The sequence below is a fragment of the Pseudochaenichthys georgianus genome, chromosome 10 (genome assembly GCF_902827115.2).
Source record: "Pseudochaenichthys georgianus chromosome 10, fPseGeo1.2, whole genome shotgun sequence".
Lineage (NCBI taxonomy): Eukaryota > Metazoa > Chordata > Actinopteri > Perciformes > Channichthyidae > Pseudochaenichthys > Pseudochaenichthys georgianus.
In genome coordinates this window covers 17,371,434-17,394,708 of record NC_047512.1, presented here as the reverse complement: position 1 = coordinate 17,394,708, position 23,275 = coordinate 17,371,434, and the positions used below count along the sequence as shown (strand labels likewise).

The 23,275-nt window shown below is 41.1% G+C and overlaps 1 protein-coding gene across 1 annotated transcript in view; it reads left to right on the top strand.

Annotated features, from left to right (window-relative positions):
• ccdc88b (coiled-coil domain containing 88B) overlaps nucleotides 1-23,275 on the top strand; it is a 40,638-nt gene that overhangs the window by 8,454 nt on the left and 8,909 nt on the right. The window contains exons 6-22 of the mRNA XM_034092582.2: nucleotides 1,384-1,529; nucleotides 1,899-1,980; nucleotides 3,596-3,754; nucleotides 5,194-5,340; nucleotides 5,556-5,721; nucleotides 5,917-6,038; nucleotides 6,320-6,388; nucleotides 6,717-7,442; nucleotides 8,406-8,585; nucleotides 10,927-11,267; nucleotides 11,511-11,670; nucleotides 11,920-12,318; nucleotides 14,124-14,285; nucleotides 15,054-15,331; nucleotides 15,651-15,794; nucleotides 17,921-18,107; nucleotides 21,515-21,660. Of these exons, the coding sequence (XP_033948473.1) occupies nucleotides 1,384-1,529; nucleotides 1,899-1,980; nucleotides 3,596-3,754; nucleotides 5,194-5,340; nucleotides 5,556-5,721; nucleotides 5,917-6,038; nucleotides 6,320-6,388; nucleotides 6,717-7,442; nucleotides 8,406-8,585; nucleotides 10,927-11,267; nucleotides 11,511-11,670; nucleotides 11,920-12,318; nucleotides 14,124-14,285; nucleotides 15,054-15,331; nucleotides 15,651-15,794; nucleotides 17,921-18,107; nucleotides 21,515-21,660 (3,614 nt within the window). The remainder of the gene's footprint in view (nucleotides 1-1,383; nucleotides 1,530-1,898; nucleotides 1,981-3,595; nucleotides 3,755-5,193; nucleotides 5,341-5,555; nucleotides 5,722-5,916; nucleotides 6,039-6,319; nucleotides 6,389-6,716; nucleotides 7,443-8,405; nucleotides 8,586-10,926; nucleotides 11,268-11,510; nucleotides 11,671-11,919; nucleotides 12,319-14,123; nucleotides 14,286-15,053; nucleotides 15,332-15,650; nucleotides 15,795-17,920; nucleotides 18,108-21,514; nucleotides 21,661-23,275) is intronic.

Genomic DNA, 23,275 nt, shown 5'->3' with positions numbered 1-23,275 from the left:
TGAAACTTACCGGTCATATTTCAATAATAATAATAGTTGTGTAGCAGAGTTTCCGTTAGCAGGTAATTACCGGACTATGAGCAGATATGCTTCAGTTTAAAACTCAGTTCACGGGCTCATTTTTATATTGCTTCAGTTTATAATCGTAACAGATCGAAAAATTCAGATTCATTTTTCAATAAATGATTCCACAAACAACAAACAACATAATTATTACATTCAAACAAACTACTTGTAGTAGATAACGTACATTATTCAGAAGTTTACATCAACTTTGAATAATAACACGGGAGAAACGGATCCTCTCCCTCCCTCTCTCTCTCCTGACAGCCCGTCAGTTTCTCATGCAGCTCGCTAAACAGAGGGCGGGGCTTCAGGTGATCCTGCAGAGCTGCGTGTCTCGGTCAGACTCAGCAGCTGATCTGATCTCTCTCTCGCTCCGGTTACACTTCACTCGCGTTTATGTCCATATCGATCAGATCCAGCTCTCCTGATCGGCCTTTATAGAGAGCACCGATCAAACTATTAAGAGTGAATATCGGCCGATAATGACCGGCGGCCGATCGATCGGAGCCTCCCTAATTATTACCAGACATTTTGACCGTCAGGTTTTGAATTTACCGGTTTTTTATAAATGTTACCAGCTAAAAACTGGTAATTACCGGCTAACGGAAACCCTGACACGTACCTATCCATAGGAGTACATACTCATGATGATGTAATAAAATAAAACAGGGAGCATGAATAGTTAAGTAGATTGTTTCATCAGGACCTTATTGTTTCACATATATGATCATTATTTTGTTTCTTTTGCAGCTCAGAGCTCTTATTCAGATTGAAGCAATTATTTACCACCCACAGTTGCTGTAATTCTGCCTGTTGGCAACAAAGGGAAGAAATATGGTATCTCAGGGGAGCAGACTGTGGGATAGAATCAAACTCACAAAACATGAGAATAATTTTAATGCAGAAATACAAATATATTTGTGGTCTCTGTTAATCAAATTGATCTCAATATGAGATCAGAGAATCATAAGATATTACATTTTGATCCAATCATTTCCACTGACTCCAATAAGCCCTGATGAAACATTCATTTTAGTATTGTTACCAAATAAAACAAAGCGAAAAAGAAAATAATTTAAAACTCATTTTATAGAATAAATTGTTTAAAACCCAAGAGGTGTATAAACACGATAATGGCACTGTACGTACAATCAGTACAAAATGAACAGACATTATTTCTCATTATCGAACACATTTTGAATATTCAACACTTGTTAATTCCCTTTTATAATCTCTTCTTAGTTGCTGTAATTCTCCCATATGTTATCTCGCATGTCTCATTTTCTATCCAAATCTTAATTTTATCCCCTCTCCCAGAGGATGGCAGAGCTGTGTCGGGAGCGTGAGGTCCAGTCTGACTCGACCACGGCGCCCCTGGGTGGTCGCAGCGAGGAGCCACCCCAAGGTCTGGTGCTCCAGCTGGCAGACAGCAAGGCCAAACTTCGGCGTCTTAAACAACTACTGTGAGTGTGTCTGTGAGTGAGTGTGTTTGTGTGTGCATGATTAAGATAACTCAAGATAACCTTTATTAAAGTTACAATAAAGGTCACATGAAAAATGTGCAAATGATTTTGTCACACAAAAATACGTTGTTTCTCAGCAACGTTTGAGGAAAAATCAGGTACTCACTGCTTTTACTAAATCACAAAGGTCACTGTTAGCCAATTAAAATGTCTGCAAATACATTCCTTGTATTTCTAGGATACATCATCTCCTCTAATCCCTTTTTTTATTTAATAAACCAATGTAACACGGAACAAATTTATCTGCAAAATACTGTTTTTAAAAATGTTGTAATTACATTTTGATGCTTTGTTTAACTTGTGTTTTAGGGAAGATAAAGGTGATCAGATATTGGATTACAACATGGAGATTCAAACCATGGAGGAACAGCTCATGAAACTTCAGAAAGAGGTAAACACTGCCTGGTGGAAACTGAAACCTGCTGTTCTGATTTAGTTATTCTTCTTGCTTTGGATACACACAATGACTTTGCAAAAGAGCAAACAATATGGTTCAGCCAACAGCATGAAACACAGGAGGCTTTTAATAGCCAATGAGTGGATTCCTCTTAGGTCATGTATGTATTCATCAGCAATTAGACCACACACACAGCAGCCATCTACAATTCAATCAGGAGAGACGGTTTTGATGTAAGAATACAAATGTATTGCCAGGAATACACGAATGAATGTAATGGAGTTTTGGCGATTAGGCCCCGTTGTGCAGGAATATCATTCGGGAGGGGAGAACCAACCCCCGGGGTCTAGACACTGGTGGTGGTGAATGGATAGTTGGGTTCGGTCTGAAGGGGAGTGGCTTGGCTTGACCCTGGATTCAGAGGGACAGGAGGTGAAAGAAGGGGTGGAGGAGGGTTGTGCCGATTCACCTGAAATGACAGCTGACAGAGGGGAGAGCAGATATAAAAGGTTTAGCGGAGCGCTATGATAGGCTTGTGAGAATAGAGCAAAGTGATTGGTTAAGCGGAAGTGACGCCCCCGATCACTTATTGAGAGGAGAGAGAGTAGTAACATGGAAATAGTGAATGAATGAGTAAAGAAGGTCTTCCTGGTTGAATTTACGCTGAGCTTCATTTGTATCCAGAATAGCATTGTGGTTAGTTTTTCTTTCCCAGCTGAACTTGACAGTGTATACTGTCCAGTAAAAAACAACAGTAAAGTTATCCTTGGTTAACAGGAGGACTTCCCCAAATCATTTCTTTATATGTTTTTATTGGTTGTATTGCTACATTTTCAAGCCCATTAAACCATGATCCCAAATTAGATTAGATTAGATATACTTTATTCATCCCAAAATGGGATTTATTTTTTAATCGCAAGATGTGTATTTGCAGCTACCACTAAATATGGGAAATGTCTTCTTGAAAATGTGTACTTGAAAATGTTCCACTATCTTGCAAGATTTTGGACATCATCCAGGAATCCATCTTTTTTTTAATATATGTTCACATTAAAAATTCTTGTCATTTTGGATTGTAATTTTTTTTTAAATGTACACACAACAAGAATTGCATGTCTGTCTTTTCTCGGAGAATCCTCCTCTGTTGCTGTGCTTGAGGATTCTTAAATGTCTTCCTCGTTTATTGTGGGGTATCTTTGGGGTATTTTTCCTTGAACGCTGTACACACTCTAAAGCCCCCTGTCAAAGATGTGCAATTTGTTGTATTTGGCTATATGAATACAATTGAATTGATTTCATGAATTTGAATTCTAATTTTAATCTAAACCTAGTCCTAATGTTCACCTTAAACTAACATTTTGGAGAAAAGAAGGCAGCAAAATATTTTTTTCCTAACACCCTTGTAAGGACATATCATTCTCATGCTGCACACCCAGTCAAAGAAACTCACATATCTTCCTTTTTCCTGTATTAGACTTTGTCAACATTTGCTGTACTGCACAGCCCAGATCTGTTCACAACCTTCTTCAACCTCATCCCCACTGGTTTGGTGCGTGTGTGTGTCTACGTGCTTGCATGTTTGTGTGTGTGTGTGTGTGTGTGAGAGCAGAACCGTTCTCTGCAGGGAGAGGTGAGGGGCATGCGTGCACTGCGGGATGAGCTGGACTGCGCCCGGGAGCGAGCTGCACGGGCCGAGCAGCTCCAGACTGAGCTTCAGAGCTGTAAACACAGATTGCGCAGCCTGGAGCTCACACGCACTCAGCTGAAGGTACACACACATTTTCACAAACACAGACTACTCATGCACTACGCATTCTTCTAAATCAGTCATTCGCAGCAGAAAGAAGACAAGCAGCATGGCAGCATTGAAACCATGAAATACATTCAAATTGTTTTGGCATTAAGTTGGATATTTCAATCTCACATACACAAATACAGTCAAACATACAATGCATTTATACATGTATACACACAAACACCCACACTTCTCGCAAGTGAATACCTCTTATGAACATTACCAGTGAAGGTCAAGAAGACCTTTCTCTGGGTAAGATTATAATTTGAAGTAAAGTAAAGTACCACTTTATCTTAAAAGCCATATATTCCCTCTCACAGCCCTGAGCATTTCAATCAAGAGTGAGTATGAATAACTTTGAATCTCAAAGACAGCGTATGAGATTATATTGTGTGATGTCGTGAGGATGTAAAGCCCGGAGCTGCTTCATTGACAAAGAGCAGGAGTACGTCCTCAGTCATTGGAGCTTTTACACCCAAATGACATTTATTCTGAGGTAGTATAACTGTTCTGAGGCAGAACATGTGCTCATATCCTTGTAAAACACCTCGCAGTGTCCTCACTGTCACCGTCTCAGTCTTTTTTTTAATTTATTCTGGCTTCATACTGCATCTCTGTGACAACCCACATTAGCTGGCGGCATGATGTATTTCTCGCATTTTGGTTTATAATTAATTTTTCACAATTTCACAGTGAACTGTTGTGTGATTGTTGAAACAAGCGGAGCTAATGTTGGATGTTGACATGGCGAGGTGTCAAAAGAAAAAGCCAGCCAAACACACTTCAAGAGTATTGAATGCATTTTATTTGCATAGTTATATGCAAATCATCACCACCATCATCATCATCATCATCATCATCATCATCATCATCATCATCATCATCATCATCATCATCATCATCATCATCATCATCATCATCATCATCATCATCGCCACTATTCCTCCCTGTAAAAACTAAATAGTACTTGTAAATGGCAAAGATCTAAGACTGTGAGGATATCAATAGAAGGAAGCCTCGAGGGGAAAATCAGTTGGCTCATTACTAGCATTTTGGGTGTGCTCACTTTTTGTGTTTAAAGTTTAAGTTTTTTTAGAAAAATTGGCTTGACTATCGGCATGTTTACAACCAGCCTGATCGTCTAATTACTTGTTTTTCTTGCCCCGTCTGACTTTGTTACAGCTGTGTTATAATTTTTTCCTAAACTCAGTGTGCAATAAGTATTATAACTGCTAGCCATGATATTATTAGACCCAAATTGTCCTTACATGCCACTGAAGAGGACAAACGATGTGATTGTCTTGGCAAATGTTTGCTCTTAATATCATCTGTGTAAGCTCTGAATATAGTATGAATACTGAATATATTCTGTTTTCTGATTCCCGTCTCTTCGTGCGCGGCGCCCCCTGCAGGAGCAGCAGCAGCTGTGTGCGGCGCTGCAGGAGACCAAAGTTCTTCTGGAGGAACAGCTGGCAGACGCACGGGCTCGCTGCTCCTCGCTAAGGGAGCTGGAGAGGGACAATCTTCTGCTGCGTCAGAAAATCATAGATGTGGAAGCGGTGGGTGTAATTAAATGTTTGAGTATTTGTTTACATATATGTCTAAATATGTATCTTATTTTCTGTTTGTGTGCATATGCATGTGTGTGTTTAATATGTGATGAAACGCATATCTATCCTAAGATCTGGATCTGAGTTTGTGCACATACTGTTATGGCATAGTAGTAGCACTTCATGATGAATGAAAGTGTATGTGTGTATATCTGTCTGTGTAGGAGCGAGACACCGAGAGGCAGCGAGTTGATGAACTGCTGGAGATGAACATGAGCCTCGAGGTCAACCTGAGGCACAGCAGCAGCGGAGCTAGCGATCCAGCTCTGCTACACCAACGTTTCCTCCAATCGGAACTGGACTCTGACGAGGAGCTGAGCGAGCTGATTGGTCAGAGCACTTTCCTCTACACACCTTGTCATTTAAGACATTTTAATTAACTGATAAGAAAACATATATTGAGGTAACACTGGCCCACAGGTTATCGATCAATATTAACCGAGTGAATCTCTTCCTATATCCGTTTTCCTGCATTTCTCTTTCTACCTCTCTTTCCTGATTTATTTTTTCTTCTTTCTCCCTCAGTCTCAGATCAGAGGCCGCTGAGCGTGGAGGTTGGCGAGGCCTCGACGCTGATGCTGCTCGGAGCAGAGCAAGAGAACGCAGAGCTGAGGAGACGACTGGAGGAGCTGCAGGCCCAGCAGGAGGTCAGGGTTCAGGGGTTTCTGGGTTACGACTCTCAGAACAAATAAATAACAGTTTACACTTCACTGCACTTCAGAAGCACATCGCCAACTCAATATTACCAACTGTGCTTAAAACTTCTCATGTTCATGTCTTGGTTGGAAGATGTTTTTAATGAAAATACCGTGAGATACACCTTTACATGGCATCACTAAAGTCAGGCAGGAGGCACGTCACTCTAGGGGTAAATGAAACGGGAAAAGCCGCAGTTGGAGGAGTTAAATACCCATTCCTCTCTCTGCAGGCGGACTCTCCCGATCCAAAGGATGAAATGGCTTGCTTGGAGACGGAGCACCAGGGCACACTCGGAGAGGTGAGCTGAGAGGAGAATAAAGTTAGCTTTAGACCTTAATTCAACAGATTTGACTCGTGCAGATAACATAGACTAAAAGAATGGGGAAATGAAAACTTATATCATCTTTACCACTAAACATTCATCAATCTTAATCCTCCTAGTTGTCTGTCAATCAAGTGACATTTATTGCTAAAAAAGGTTAATCATTATTGCCTCTACACACAGATATAAGTTACAATGATACAATGGAGGACCAAAAGAAAAGACACAAGGACACTTAAGAAGCAGCAAGCTTTAAAAACATCCCAATATCTCACTTTTATTATGTTTCTATTATTTTTTTCAGTTTCAAAACATGAAAAATGAAAATGCCACTTTGAAGCAGCACCTTGAACTGCTGGTGACCAAACTCCAACAACTAGAAGATAAGAAGAAGGAAGAAGGAGTAAAGGAGCCAGACAAACAGAAGGAGGAGGAGGAGGAGGAGGAGGAGGAGGAGGAGGAGAGAGGAGTCCAGGGCTCTGTATCCTGCAGGGGAGAGGGGGAAGGAAGGGTGAGGATGACGGGGGTGAGGGAGAGAAGAGGAGAAGTCATTGGGAGTCAGAGGGAAGCAGGAGTTGGGGAAGAGATTGTACATATTGAAGTTGGAAAAGAAGAACCATGTAATGAGGAGGTCGAGTCCAAAAGGAGAGGAGAGGCAGAGGGAGGTCAGAAAGACAAAGAGAAAAAGGAGAAAGAAAGACAAATAAAGAACGAACAAACCTCAGTAACAACAGACTCAGAGATCCAAAATCACCCCAAAAGTGAAGAAGATAATACAGAGACAACAGTTGCAGATCAGGCTGTTTGTGCCCTGTCTGCTCCTGATGTGGAGCTTCTGACACATCGGCTCCACGAGGCCCAGGAGGAAGCCGAAAGGCAGGCGATGGTGGCCCAGGATCTGCGCTCCAAGCTGGGGGAGCAAAGCAGAAGGAGCTGGGAGGCCGAGCAGAGGCTGGTGGTCCTGGAGGCCGAGCTGCAGCGTCTGAAGAGAGCGGCCGAGAGCCTGGGAGACGCCCGCAGGCAGATAGAGGTACGCATGGATGAGTGGGAGGAGAGAATGTGCTAATAGAGATATTTAGATCATGGAGGTTTGCCTGGTTGGATGGATGAATTAAAGACACATTGTGTTCAATAATATTAACACAAAGGAAGAAAATATATCTTAACAGCTTTAGAAATAAGTTTGAACTGAATTATAATAATTTACAGAACAATTTCATTCAACGCTTTAATGTAAATGTAGATTGTGTCATTCTTTCTTCGAAAATAGAATTACCAAATTACATATCAGTAGTATGTACTTGTACTTATGTAATGTTGTAGTAATCATGGAGACAAGAGGCAGCGCTGACAGTTATTTAGTTGTGTTGTGATGTTAGTTGTTTTTATGCTATGCTAGTTTTATCTCTCCACAGATGACTTTGTTGACTGTTGTCTTGTCCACCATTTTGTTTTAGACAACTACCGGATGGGTTGCATTGACATTTGGGTCAAACATTCATGATACTGTTCTGCCTTTTCCTCTATCTACAAAGTTTCACATTTCCATTAAAATATCAAAAAATGTACCAGATATATGGAAACAGATTTTTGTTTTAGAAAATGTTAGCTTGCTAAAATGCTAAATTCAGGTAGTAACTTGCTATACTTAAAGTTTAAGTTTTAAGACAGTGCCATGTCAGCATTGTCACTGTGAGCATAGTAACTCAAAACCACTGCTGTGTACAGCTTTAATGAGCTGCTGGCATATAGATATGTTGTGGACTTACTCTTTTACTTACTTAAGGTAAGTTAATAAAAATAAATGAATTCATTGTACCAACGCTCTCCATTTATTTGTAATAGCTCCAAGTTAATGGACCTTCAATTGCAAATCATGCATGAGTTGCTTTCAAATGATCTATGTGACCCATAAAATCAAATCTTATATTAAAGTGTTTGTATGAAAATGATGACAGTTCCCCAGCTCAGAGTTTTCCTGTTGTTCTCTCAGGTTCTTCAGGCGGAGGGGCTTGTTATGGAGGAGGAACTCTGCCGCCTGCGGAGCCAAGTGGAGCTTCACAGCATGCAGACCACGGTCATCGCCACCCTGGAGGGGGAGCGGGCCGCGCTGGAGAGAGACAGGGACACACTGCGCAGCACCATGGACACCCTGCGCACCGCCCACCGCAAGGTTGAAAAGAACACACACACACACACACACACACACACACACACACACACACACACACACACACACACACACACACACACACACACACACACACACACACACACACACACACACACACACACACACACACACACACACACACACACACACACACACACAATGCAGCTGTGACATCAAACATTTTCATGACAACGACAGATGTCATTTTAACTTCAGGGAAGATGGATGAGAGGCATAGATTTAGAAATGTACAAAGCAAATGAAAGGGAGCAGATATTTTGTGAACCATCTCAAACCCCATGTAACAGAAATGCATTCAATTGTTTAATAGCGGATGTCACTAATTTTGTAATCTCTTTAGATAACTACTTGACTATATTAAATACAATACATGTGATAAGGGCTTTGCTTGCATGTGTTTGGTCTTGCATTTACATCTGAAATCTAATCATATTATTGCATGGAGAAGCTGTTCAGCGGGGGGTGGATTTGACTGTGTGAACTGCAATATTCACGCATGGTCAAGAAACTCCTCCACACTCAGAGGAGAGATCTCAGGTGTTGGTACAACTTATTTAGTGTATTTCCCTACATGAGGGTTCAAGGAAAAGCCAAACCAAAAAAGAACTTGTTCAGATACTTCATTCATAAAGAAGTCTGAGATTTTCTGAAAGAAAATGATGAAGAATAACGAGCTAAGTGTGCTATTTGCTGTAAAATTGCAAGACATCAGAGAAATTGCAAGCGAAGGAGAAGAGCAGTGCTAAGTCAGCATGAACGAAATGCCATAAAAAGTATTCATGAATACTTCTCATTCAGAGTGAGTCGTACATAATCCTTCTTCTGATGCTGCAATATTCAACTGTGTTACCCGGCTCTTCATGCAGAGAAGATCCTGTCTTTGTTGTGGATGATGTACCTTAACAACAGTAATGTACTTAAATACACAAATAAACAAATACACTCAGTTCTGGCTAAAACAGTGCAATATGCAGTTTTCAATTCAATGTAAATGTTAAAAATGTTCTGATATGATGCTATCCAGCTATACAACCACATGGAATCAGATAATATAGATATATATAACCTAGTAAACACTTGATACTTCCTTATATTTTACTAAAACAACACTCCACTCTCTAAATGTTAAAACAGGAGGAACCACTTTGCCAGCATTTTTGTTAATGAGTAACATAATTTACATCAGCGCAGTCAGCCCCAGATTAAGTGTTCATTTCATCATAAAACAGCAGATTTTCCGGTTATGTTTGAGGAAGACTTTATATTCTGACCACCAGAATGAGAAGCGAAGACTTAATGGAGACTATAACAGTGCGGGGTAAATGAATCATGAAATGCACTCTGCTGCTTTCAGCTGGGGGGGTGAATAAAACCCAAACAGGAAATTACAACTCATCTACATTCTCATTCTCTTGTTGTTGTTGTTGTTGAATGGGTTTACCAAACTATTTGGTTACTCAACAATATGTATTGATTTTGGCATACTTTTTCTCAGTTTATGGAGAAAGATGTTGCATAGGTTGATTGAATTTGCATAAATGAATATCCCCAAGGACTCATGTTTACATTCAGTGCCACAAATCAATACACATTGTTTCTAACCTTGAGCTCAATTATTATGTTGAATGCAGTTTTGTCAATAGAAAGCATTTTCAAAGCAGATTTTAGTAAGTTATTTAAATCTTGATTGTTCGTTTTTTGGCACATCTCCGCCACCTGTAGCCAGTGAAACAGGGTACAAGTATTGACTGGCAGGAATTACCTGCATACTTAAGTCAAATTGTAAGGTGTTTAATTGTAATTTTAATTGTGTAATTGTTCTGTTTAAATACAATATTTTAAGTGAAGTTACTTAAGGAAAGAAGAAGAGTCCTAACTATACAACAGTGGAAAACATCTCCATGAATGCCAAAATGCTCCTATGAACAATTTAGCCTACATATCTGTTGTGCATTCGGCTGCAAAACCTTTGAATTTGGTATTTGGGTTGTATTGTCAACATAATTTTAAGGTTCTGTTTCATATTTATTTATTTCCTGTCTCATTGGTCTAATTTTTAGATGCATCACGTTTTGTTAGCCTTTAACTATATTCTACATTGTTTTTAAAGTTTGTGGCTATGCAGTGTTTTGAACGAACTGGGATGAGAGCAACTATTTATTTTATTTGTAGTCGTTTGTAACCCTTTCTGATTCGTGTTTCTTTTTTGATATGTTACTGTTTGTTGGCGACTAAAGCAGTTACGATTTCAGCAGTTACAATTCAAATTATTGAATGTTTGTAAAGTAGTATTAATGATCTACTTTGTCTCTTTTGCCAGAGTGACCAGTTCGAACTCACCTCTCAGACTCTCCGGGCGGAGGTGGAACGTCAGGGTCGCAGTTTGGAGACTTCTCGTCGCCGGGAGGAGGAGCTGGAGGCAGAGCTGCGCGAGGCGACCCTGGAGGCCGAATCTCTGGCGCGGGCACGAGACCAGGCGCTGCTGGAGGCGTCGAGGCTGGAGCAGGAGAAGGAGGTGTCTGAGGCGAAGCTGGACGGCCAACACAAAGAGGGGAGGCAGAGAGAGAGGGAGGCAGCGAGGCTGAGGCAGCAGCTGGAGAGCACCACCCTCGCCCTGGAGCACAGCAACCAGAGAGCTCGGGCTCTGGAAGGCGAACACAGGTACACAAACACTCCTGTTCACACACTTAACCTTGATCTAAAACTGAGGTATGCAATTAACTTTACAATGCATCAGAGAGCTACCTGGCTGCACCATGCATTTCTCTTTAATGTCAACTCTTTCTTTATTCAACCTGTGTCTGACCTATGCTGCTGCTGCGGCTTGTGTGTGTGTGTGTGTGTGTGTGTGTGTGTGTGTGTGTGTGTGTGTGTGTGTGTGTGTGTGTGTGTGTGGGTGTGCAGGCGTGTGTGTCAGCAGTTGTCTGAATCCAAGGAGCTCTGCACTCGGCTGCAGGATCTGGAGAAGGAGCTCAGCACTCGATTAAGCAGCATGGAGGAGAGTAAACAGCAGCTGCAGGAGCAGCACGCAGATGCTCAGGCCAAGATGAGTTCACTGTTCCAGGTGTGTGTGTGTGTGTGTGTGTGTGTGGTAGTTAAGTCACTTAGTCACTGACTGCAGGGGATGTATTGAATGGCAAACTCGCCCACACTCATCTTTTCACCTTATCTAATCACAACAGCAGAGATTCACTTTATAAACTGATATCTGTACTTCTTATTTTGATGATAGTTTATTCTATGATACAGATCACTGCTTTATTTCCCACAGCATCTAATCTCTGAACGCTGCTTCTTATCTCTGTCTTATCAGGACTTATCAAATGAGCAGGCAAGTTCCCAAAAGCTGTCTGCTGAAGTCGAACGTCTGAGCCAGAAGCTACAAAAAGCCGAGGCCAAACTCAAGAAGACAAACGATTCTTTCACCAACTCACAGGAGAAAGTAGAGTTGCTCTCCCAGTGCCTTAAGAAAAGTGAATCCCTTCTCCAGTTGGAAAAGAGAAGAGGAAGTGCGGAAGTGGAAGCTACGTCCAATTCAAATTCAGACTCCTCTAGCCAAATGCACAATTGTCAGACTCACACCCAGGAGACCTCACATCTGGATCAATCCCCAGCAGCTGGCAAAGATCGTGACCTTTCCACGACCCGGGAATTTGCCACAGGAGAGACAGAGAGGCAGCTGAGTGAGAGGCTGATAGAGCTGGAGAGAGAGGTGTGTATCTGCGTTGGAATATAGTGCCGTGAATGTGTGTAGCAGCCTTTGAATCTCATTTGCAGGGTGTCTGTGTGATGGAGATGATCTATGTTATGTTGAAATTCTTGCTCGAGGGATGCTTGACGACTATCAACTCATAGTGGGCCTCCACTTCCACGAGTGCAGCACTTTATTTCCAGGACTACCGCTTTATCTCTGCTCATCAGTTTTTATAATGTCACCTCGGCTGCTGTTAATCTTCCTTATCTCGTCTGCTGCTCTCTTGCTCTAAAGCTCTCACCTTTTCCCTCTCTCTCTCTCTCTCTCTATCTCTCTCTCTCTCTCTCTCTCTCTCTCGCAAACACACAGACACACACACAGAAACTCTTACATCAAGCACAAGGGGCAGCTCCAGTATGACCTTAAGTTTTAGATTAAAAAAGGATAATGTAAAAACTGTAACAACAGAAAAGTTAGAAAAAGTCCAGAGGGTTTAACAGGGAAAATTAACTTTGAGTATTAAAAGTAACATTTAATCTTGTTAGTGATGTTAGATGATTTAATACTGATGCATTAACGTAGAAGTCATGGTGTAGCTGCTCAAGGTGGAACTGGTTTACACTACGCAATATACAGCTGGGCAGATTGAAATATAAATCTGAGGTGTCACGAGAGGATCAATGAGAGAAGAAACGAAAAATAAGAAGTCTCCTAAACTCAGTCGTTTCAATTATTTTTGGATTCTTCTTTTCTTTTCTTTTTTGAGAAATGGCTCAAAACATTAAATATTTAGGGGATATATTTGAGTCTCAAACTGCTAACTTCTCATTTGAAATGTGACAACATACAACACTTTTTGTGATTGATCAAAAGCCAAACATGCTGAGAGCCATTGGTTTAATGTTCAACAATGTAATTTATTTAAAAGGACTTTGTATGATTTTAAATGTAGTATCTTGACTTGAACTGAATCATGACTACAAACTCTAGCTCCCAAACAGCATTAGAGGAGTCAAAGTAGAAAGTGCCTCAAAAAACACTGAAGCATAGTACTGGAGTATATGTACATAATACCTTTCCTCTACTGACATTGGCAAGGGAAAGCAGTGAAGTTACAATCCCTGGTGTCGCAGAACGACTCAGTCAGGTGCCGGTAGGAAATGTGAAGAATCCAAAATGAACAAAATAAGAATTGCTGCACACAAAGAATTGAGCTCCAGACCCTCCAGATGACTCACACATGAAGTGTGTGCATGTTGCTGTGCCAGAACTTGGACAAATGTTCAAATATATTCACATTGTTTAGTGCGGGGTGTCGAGCCAAGATTTGTTGAGCGGTAAACTGGTCATTTTGGACAAAAACACCAGATTTTATGCTCTCAGAAAAATGTTGCTACATCGTCTTTTTTTATCTTTCCAACGCAACACCAGATTAATGCAGTCCTTTGTTTATGAGAGCAGATTTCACTGTTAAGAGTCACAAATAAATCTTAAGATTTTATAATTGGATTATAAACGCTTGTGCAAAGATTACACCCACCGAAATCGTGCACTAGGTATCAAGTGTAATCAACAGATGTGAGCTTCTAGTATACATGTTATGCGTTATATATTTCAGCAAACTGTTAGACACTGGATGAATTTCATCTCTGTGCTTATAGATTCACATTAAGCACATAGAGCTGCTGTACCTGACTCAAGTGCTTTAAAAGGTCAGCTGCAGATGAGGTGGTCGTTCAAATGATATGGATATCTCCAGGCGTGTCTGATGCAGCTGCCTCTGTACAGGGACGCTCTCTCAATATGCAACGTCTCTCCCTCAGAGAGCTGTGGCGGTTGCAGGACGGGAGGCTTTGCTGTCGCGGTTGTCTGAATCCCAGGAGACGGGTGAGCACCTGAGGGAGCAGCTGGAGGCGCTGCGGCGGCACGGCCTCAGCCTGCAGGACTCCTGCACCAGTCTGCAGACACTCAACACCCAGCTACAGGTGACCAAACACAGAGGAAGAGCATGAGATACAACTTCATTGATCCATCACAATGACTATGGCTGAAACCATTGGTCAACTTGGAAACAATTGACTCCACATTGTTTTTAAATGTGGTCCTTATAAATTAAAGTAAATGGATGCGGTTTAATCATTATACCCTTGCAATGTGTACGAAAATACTGTAGTTTTTATGATTGATAACCTCTGGACTACCAGACTACTTTAATGTAGGGAGATGACATATTAGTTAGCTATTTTTAAAGGTTTGTCAGGCTAGTTAATGATTCATCATTGCGTCTTCACATTCTGAACTCGGGCAGATCATCAACCGATGCATCAAGTGCCACCATTAAGTCAACATTATACATTTTCAAGTACTTTATGTTTATGAATAATATGCTTGATAACTACTACAATTGCTATTATCCTTAGCTGTACTTGGGGTTTAATAAGCAAATATACTGTATGCATGCCAACATGCTAAACTACAATGTTAAACGTTATAAACATTATAACTGCTAAATATGTTAGCATTGTTATTATATGCTGTGTTTGCCTCACAGAGTTGCTTGTGTGTGGACTTCAGACTTCAGTGGAATTCTCCACAGTGTACTTGGAATGTTTATATTTCATCTTCATTATATTGTAACTTTTTATAGCAGTATGTGAAAGTTCTACGTAGTGCTAGCGTACTGCATGTGGGACTATGAGGAAACTTTAAATGGGTTGTGGTTTTCTGCTGATGTTGCTGTTTATAACACACAGGTGGAGCAAGCATCCCTGAGCTCCCAGCATGCAACGGTGCTGGCGCGCTGCAGTGAGAGCGAGGCGCGGTGTGCGGCTCTCGAGGCCGAGTCCAAGGTATGGGCGCGGGAGCGAGAGGATTCAGTGGCCAGGATGGAGGCTCTGCGGCGGGACCATGAGAGGATGACGGCTCTGCAGCAGCGGCAGGAGGTGGAGCTGGAGGAGCTGCTGGAGAAACAGTCTCAGCTGAGGAGCAACACCCGCAGCCTGGAGGCCCAGCACAGGGAGCTGGAGGCCAGGTACACACACACACACACACACACACACACACACACACACACACACACACACACACACACACACACACACACACACACACACACACACACACACACACACACACACACACACACACACACACACACACACACACACACACACACACACACACACACACACACACACACACACACACACACACACACACACACACACACACACACACACACACACACACACACACACATTTTCTGATCTTGAAATATACACACTCTCTCTCTACAGTTAAAGCCATAATTGTTGTTTTGTTGGGCTGAATGTTATTTTTGCAATATCAAGGTACAAGGAGCTCCTGGATGGTAAAACCAAGCTGGAGGAGAGAGAGCAGGAGATTAAGATGGAGAGAGAGGAGATGGAAGCAGAGGCTCAGACGAGGCTGGAGAGGGAGCGAGAGCTGGCGAGGCTGAAAGAAGACAGCGAGAGGTATCAGATACACTCATCAATTAGCTTCATCAGCGTCATGTTAAGAGATCTGATCATCCTTTCACGCCTCTCCCTCTACTGCATGCATGTTGCCTTAACTATAGGCAAGCAGCAGCATTATTGTCTCTAAATTAGGCACAGGGACCGACACAAGAATTGGTTTGGATGCAAATGTGCACAGCATGCATATTTTATTCCTGATTTAAAACCTTTTGGGCTCAAAACAGAAACACAGACTTATAAAGCAAACCAACAAATACACACAGTAGTACATCAGTAATATCACTCGGTCTGCCTATTTCCATCTACGCAACATCAACCGCCTCCGCCCGTCCCTTAACCCTGAGACCACAGCCATTCTTGTTCACACCCTGGTCACTTCCCGCATCGACTACGGCAACTCCCTTCTCATTGGTCTCCCTCTCAAATCCATCCACAGACTTCAACTGGTCCAGATCTCTGCCGCCCGCATCATCACCAGAACCCCCTCCATTAACCACATCACTCCTGTTCTTCAGCAACTTCACTGGCTCCCCGTCAAATCCTGTATAGTTTTTAAGATTCTGCTCCTGGTCTTTAAGGCCATCGATAACCTCACTCCTCTGTACCTCTCCGACCTCATGCACTATTAACACACTCATCCGCACACTCAGGTCTTCTGCTTCCCTCCACCTCACTGCACCCCCCTTCTGTTTAACCACCATGGGGTCTAGAGCCTTCAGCCGCTCTGCACCCCGCCTCTGGAACTCCCTCCCACCTGACATCCGCAATACTGACTCTCCCCATTATCAAATCACGTCTCAAAACACATCTCTTCACACTCGCATGTCCACCATGATCATTGTCCATCACACATCCTCTATTTTATTTATTTTATTTGTTATATACTGCATTGTCTTGTTTATGTTTCTTATGCTGTTGTTATGTATTGTGTATCTTGTTTTTTGTGTGTTTGTACGGCGACCTTGAGAGCCTTGAAAGGCTCACATGTAGGATGGTGGTGTAGGTTGGTTGTAGGTTGGTTGGATATTTTACAACATCCACAAACAGAAAATATAATGCTTTTGAACTCAAATAATGTATTCATCTTAGATGTTGAGTTATAGTCTCAGCCCTGATTTCTTTTTTCATCTTGATCACACTGATGTGTATTTAAGCCACTGATTGAGGCTTAAAATACTTCGAAGTGCATCTGATTACATTTTATCTTGGAGGTTGGTGGATATAAAATGATGATGATGATCATCATCATACTGATACTTATGTACCCTAATTACTTAATCAACCAGGATTTCATCATCATATTTATGTGAATGATTACTCTTGACTGTCTCAAATCATGGGTTGTCAAGCTGGAAGCAGGATCTCCTCCTCCTGGTTGTCAGATGACAGTAAGCATGTCCATGCAACTTCTTTTACATGATGAGCAATGTAATGTTCTAACTGAATCAGATAAATTACATATACATCAATTTGTCAATCGCAAAAAATGAACAACAGATTTGATCAATTGATAATCTTAAAATATCCCGGTTTAAGAAAAACTTGCAGAAATACAGATAAAACGTCCCAAACTAATATTTTCATGTTTTTTATTATAGTAACATTAATATCTTTCGCGGTTCATTTTTAACTAACATACTTTTATTATTTATTTATTCCAAAACACTTTGAATCCACATTGGGAAGATAAAATGCTTGAGGTTTATTACTGAATATTACCATATTACAATTTCCCCCACAGTGACCATTCAGAGTTTCATCTCATCTAATTGCTGTTCTCGTTACAAAATGAAACAAGGAAATATTTTCTAAGCGATGGTCTCAAACCTCTGAGTGACCCCGTAATGTGTTCTTTAGCTATAGCTTTAATGAGCTGATGTCAGCTTGATCTGTTGTTGTGTAGCTTTGTGAGGACTCCTCATGTTATGTTATAATATAATAATGAGCTTCAGTTAAAGAGCAAACTAATCCTACACAACACTTTTCAGGAGTCAGGACACATAATAGTGACAGCGTTGAGTAAAGCCTGTGTGTGTGTGTGTGTCTGAGTGTGTGTGTCTGTGTGTGTGTGTGTGTGTGTGTGTGTGTGTGTGTGTGTGTGTGTCTGTCTGTGTGTGTTTCAGGCTGCAGGCCCAGCTGAAGGAGGGGTTGGCGTCCCAGGCGGAGCTGCTGGCTCAGGGCTCGGAGCTGAGGGGGGAGCTGAGCGCCTCCCAGCTGGAGCGGACCCGGCTGGAGGGGGAACTCAGCGGCCTGAGAGGATCCAACCAGAGCCTGGACCTCAGCAACGCCCGCCTCACCAGTCAGTACCAGGTATTAACCCCACACACGCACGCACACGCACACACACACACACACACACACACACACACACACACACACACACACACACACACACACACACACACACACACACACACACACACACACACACACACACACACACACACACACACACACACACACACACACACACACACACACACACACACACACTCACAGAAATGCACCCACACAGCTGCAGTTGTTCTGTATTCACGCCGCTAGCGACCAATTGACATGCAAAAATGGATTTATTGCATCACAGCAGACTCAGAGGCACTCAGGTACCCTCTTAAAATAAAATAAAAACATATTTTTTAAAGCACTATTTGGCAGTTAAGTCAAATCTATGACTTACTGGAATTAATTGCAGGTTCAAGAGAGAGTGTTTTAGATAAATGTGGAGAGGGAGGAACTGTGAGAAGCTGCCATAAAGCATATTTCAGCTTTATATTTCAGAAAATGAATACCAAGTAGCTTTATTTGCCCTCAAAAGATCTTAATTGTTCCATATATGCGCTGAATATTGAAAAAGTTCATTAAAAGTTCAAAAAATGTTTTCCATATATGCGCTGAATATTGAAAAAGTTCTTAGGGAAGTGTCGTTTGAGGGACAAAACAGGTGGAAATTGACTTCCTTGTAAAGAGTTTAAGAAGTCAACCAGCAGCTGTCACATCATGCTGCTTCATCCAACTGAATCGCAAGCTGCCAAAGGACTTTTGGCCCGTTGATATAAAGTATAAGAAGCAGAAACACAAAATCCCTGCAGTAAGAACAGCAGCAGGTTTTCTGGATCATTATCATCAAGTTATTACAAATAGTTGAATGTTGGGTAAATACATATATGAATATCTTAATTATGTATATTTGATAAAGATTAACCTTGAGCCAGCTTAGCTTTGTTTGGCATAAAGGCTGTAAACAATGGTAATAAAATGCACCTACCTGCACTTCTAAAGCTTTTAAATGACCACATTGTATCTTAATTTGGTTTCACAGCAGGTTATCTGCGCTAATGCTTTTTGGTTCTGAGCAGTTACCAGGCAACCATCTCAAGGAAGTTACTGCAACTGGCAAATAAATAAAAAACATAACCGTACATAAACAAAAGGTTTTCAGTTTTACACAGAAAACAAAGGTAATACAGTTTGTTATTCATTGAGCTTTAAAGGTGCTGGTAGGTGGGCTCTGCTTTCATTCTTTGTGCTAAGCTAATTGCTAATCACCAGCTTGCATGAGCTTGATTTGTGCCTCTGACAGAAGCCCCCTCCATCCCCTGATAGCAGAGAGAGTGAAGGGGGAGAGGAGTCGGTCTAGTCTGTCTGACTCATCAGTGTTTTACGTCACTGAAGTACCCTGACCCTGGCTCTGAAATATCAGTAGCCCTTTGTATCGGAAAATCCATTTCCCTATTGTTAGGGAAATAATTGTCTCCTAGATATGACGTACATGACCAACCCTGACGTCTGTTTATCTCCTTTAAGGACATAGGCTGCTTCAGCCATAATATTATTGTTCCCATTCTGTGACCAGGCAACACTAGGTCACAGATGGTCTGTTGTTGTGGGTGCACTGGGACACTTCCTTCTTTGTTGTTTGTGGACTCCAAGGTATGACATCTTCGAGGCCATAAGTGACGGACGCAAGTGACTCAGTGTGCCCAACTGTTTAAATTAATCTTATCAAAATATGTTGATTACTCTCTGCGAAACCAGTTAAATGGGCTAACGAGAGAGAGGCGCTCCAGAATTGACGTGGCAACCACCCGTGCAGTCAGACCGTGACTGTGTGACTTGTGATGTGAATCCTCCGGCCGTAACTCCAAATAAACCTCCAGTGTTTGACATCGAAGCTCCTGCTCTACCGTGTCTCCTTCCTGAGTCGGTGACTCCCACTGCGTTGCTACACAGAAGTTTCCCTTACACCTATTTGTGGACCTGCAGAAAGATTTGTAATTGAGAGTTTTTCTTCTTGCTTTCCACACTGTGAAACTATTCCTTTAATTTACTAACCAGAAGCAAATTAATACAAGAACATAAAATGCAGAATAAGCATTCCTTGTAGAGTCTGATGAGCCAAATCGTCTCATCAATTTTAAACCTGCCCAGGGACCACAGATGTAAATTAACAAGCAGCTAAATTAAAAGTATCTCTTCTCCTTATGTGAGATTAATGTTGTTGTTATGGTCCCTGACTAAAAAAGTAAATCGCCAATTACATCATTTCTAGGTTCATTTTGTATTCATTTTTTCCCCACATTACTTCTTTATCCAAACTGTCCCTTAATTCAAATGTACCAGCGTTCTAGTGTGCCTCAGATAATGCATATTAAATATTCAGCACCCCACAATGTTATACTGTAGGCATTAAGGTTTAATCCTGGTAATCAGACACCCAGGCTTCTCATTATGCTGTTTTTTAGAGAAGTGAAGAAATGAAAACGTTTCGCTTTGATCAAAAGGTTTGGAGCCTGTTCGGTCCCACAGTTGCAGCAACTCTGCTAACTCATTCCACTGCAGTACATCTTAATGAAGTGCGGCTAAGTAGGCTAAATAATTGGAAACAAATTCCCAAATAGTAAATCAAGAGAGATGTCCATGTACAGGTGTGGCCATACCTCCTACGTTTTCTAAGTTTAGACATTTACTAAGATGTAGAAAAACATGCCCTCTTTCTACTTTTCTCACTGCTTAGTGATTTTGTACACGAGATGCTGTGGATCAGTGTGTTAGCCTTGGATGTTAGCTCTGCCTTAAACACCATCTTTATAACACTCTCACTGCTCTGGTTTTGTTCACACAGCTTGTCGAGCAGCTGAATTCATTATTTGGTCATCTATAAGAAGACACTTTCTGTGTATGTGCTTTTCAGTCGCTCCGGTGAGCTCTGACACCTTGCTTCACACTTTTGTCAAGTTTTATTATTCAGTTTTTATTTTTAGACCAATGTTCTAGCAGTTCAGTCATCAACTATTGAGTATCTTTACCTTTTTCAGTTATATTGATGATGACTTTAAATGATATGTATACAGATACATCGTGTTTTGTCTGTCTTTAACATCTGTTGCTCTACTTGAATGGTTAGTGTAAAAATGGGCTGTAGTATTGGTATATTATGAGTCAGTTGATATAGAGTACAAGTGGAACACTGCTATTTAAAATATAACCATCATTCTTGTTTTATTAATGCCAGTTTAGTTCAATATTTAATTTGTTAAAGAAAAAAGGATGGTTTTTGTTTTATTCAACAAGCTATTTATTTCTTTGTGTGGCAGTCAAATCAAAACTGACCTTATATCTGTTTATTTATCACAAGTAATAGCTTCAGGGAATATTCCACAAAGTCATTGCATGTTTTCCTTATTTTGTATTAACATGTAAGTATGTTCTGTGTGTAGCTCTTGACCCAGTTAAAGGGGAATATGGAGGAGGAGAACCGACAGTTAGCGGAGCAGAACCAGGGTCTGCTGAAGGAGAACCGAGCCTTAATGGAGCAGAGCCTGGAGCGCCGGGACCAGCACTACTCACAGCAGACGGAGTACCAGTCAGTACACACACGCACGCACGCACACACGCACGCACACACACACACACACACACACACGCACGCACGGACGCACACACACACGCACGCACGCACACACACACACACACACACACACACACACACACACACCTTGTATACATCACTTCAGGGGACATTACATTGACTTACATGCATTCCCTAGAGACTTATCCTAACCTTAACCATAACCAACACATGCCTAACCCTAACCCTTACCCTAAACCTAACCCTAACCAAGTCTTCACCCTAAAATTAATGATCCCCCCCATGCACATATACAGGTGTGCCACTACAGTGAATATGTCACCATGGAGACTGGAAAGCCGAAACACACACACACACACACACACACACACACACACACACACACACACACCACACACACACACACACACCACACACACACACACACACACACACACACACACACACACACACACACACACACACACACACACACACACACACACACACACACACACACACACACACACACACACACACACACACACACACACACACACACACACATACAAATAGTCCAGGTTAAGTCTGTTGAGCTTGTCTTTAACTTTGTTTTTGGATTTTTTTGCAAATTAATTACATTAAGTTTTATGTTACTTTGGGGAACGGTAAGAAAAATACACAAAATAATAAAAGACGCCGTGTTATTTGCACTATACATAATAGTAATATTTATTTGCATTTACTTTATTGTCAATGAACTGAAGCATACAGTATTGAACAGGGAATTAGATATGTGTGTCAACAATATTGTGGAAAACAACAGTTATTATTTATTTCCAAGACATAAAAGCACTTGTGAAAAGATTGAGACTGAGACAACAATTTCACAGTCTAATAGCACCCAGCAGGAGGCCTTTTGAAATGACTGTTAAAAGATTAATCCAAGACTTAAACTGGTTTCACCCTCTGAATTTAATGAGACATATTTCTCGAAAATGTCATCTGTTTGTAGCTTTTTACTTTTATTCTGGAAGAGATATTTTTTTCGTAAAGGGTTATTTCTCCCCCTTTAATGACTGATACAAATGTCACTGTTACTGAGCACACATTTAATTCAGCACCACCAGGATTATCGAATGGTGGCTCTCCGATACAATTGCATGATAAACAGCCATGTTCACATTTCATATTCCAGATCGGCACCGTTATTATCATAAACAAAGGAATAAATCACACAAATTAAAATCAATCCCCATTGCAAACTGGGATTAACAGGATAATCAAGAATCCAAGATATAAAGTTGGATTTTGGTTTGATTAATATATGTAAATTGTTGCAGGATATCAATTCAGTGAGTGGAACAAACATATGTTGCAGATTTCATACAGATAACGTACAAAAATATTGTTTTATCTGATTTTTAAGCTTGTTAAGAATAATTGTAGGGTCAGCTTTAAGTAGCTGAAGGTCAAAGTCACTCTGGGTACTTAATATAAATCATAAATAGTGCTATGGGGGAATGTTTCATGGAGTGGATTTACATTTTATTTAATCTTATTGATATAGGAGGACAGACAATACATGGGCAAGAGCTCACAATGTCAGGACACATAGAACTGCGTACTG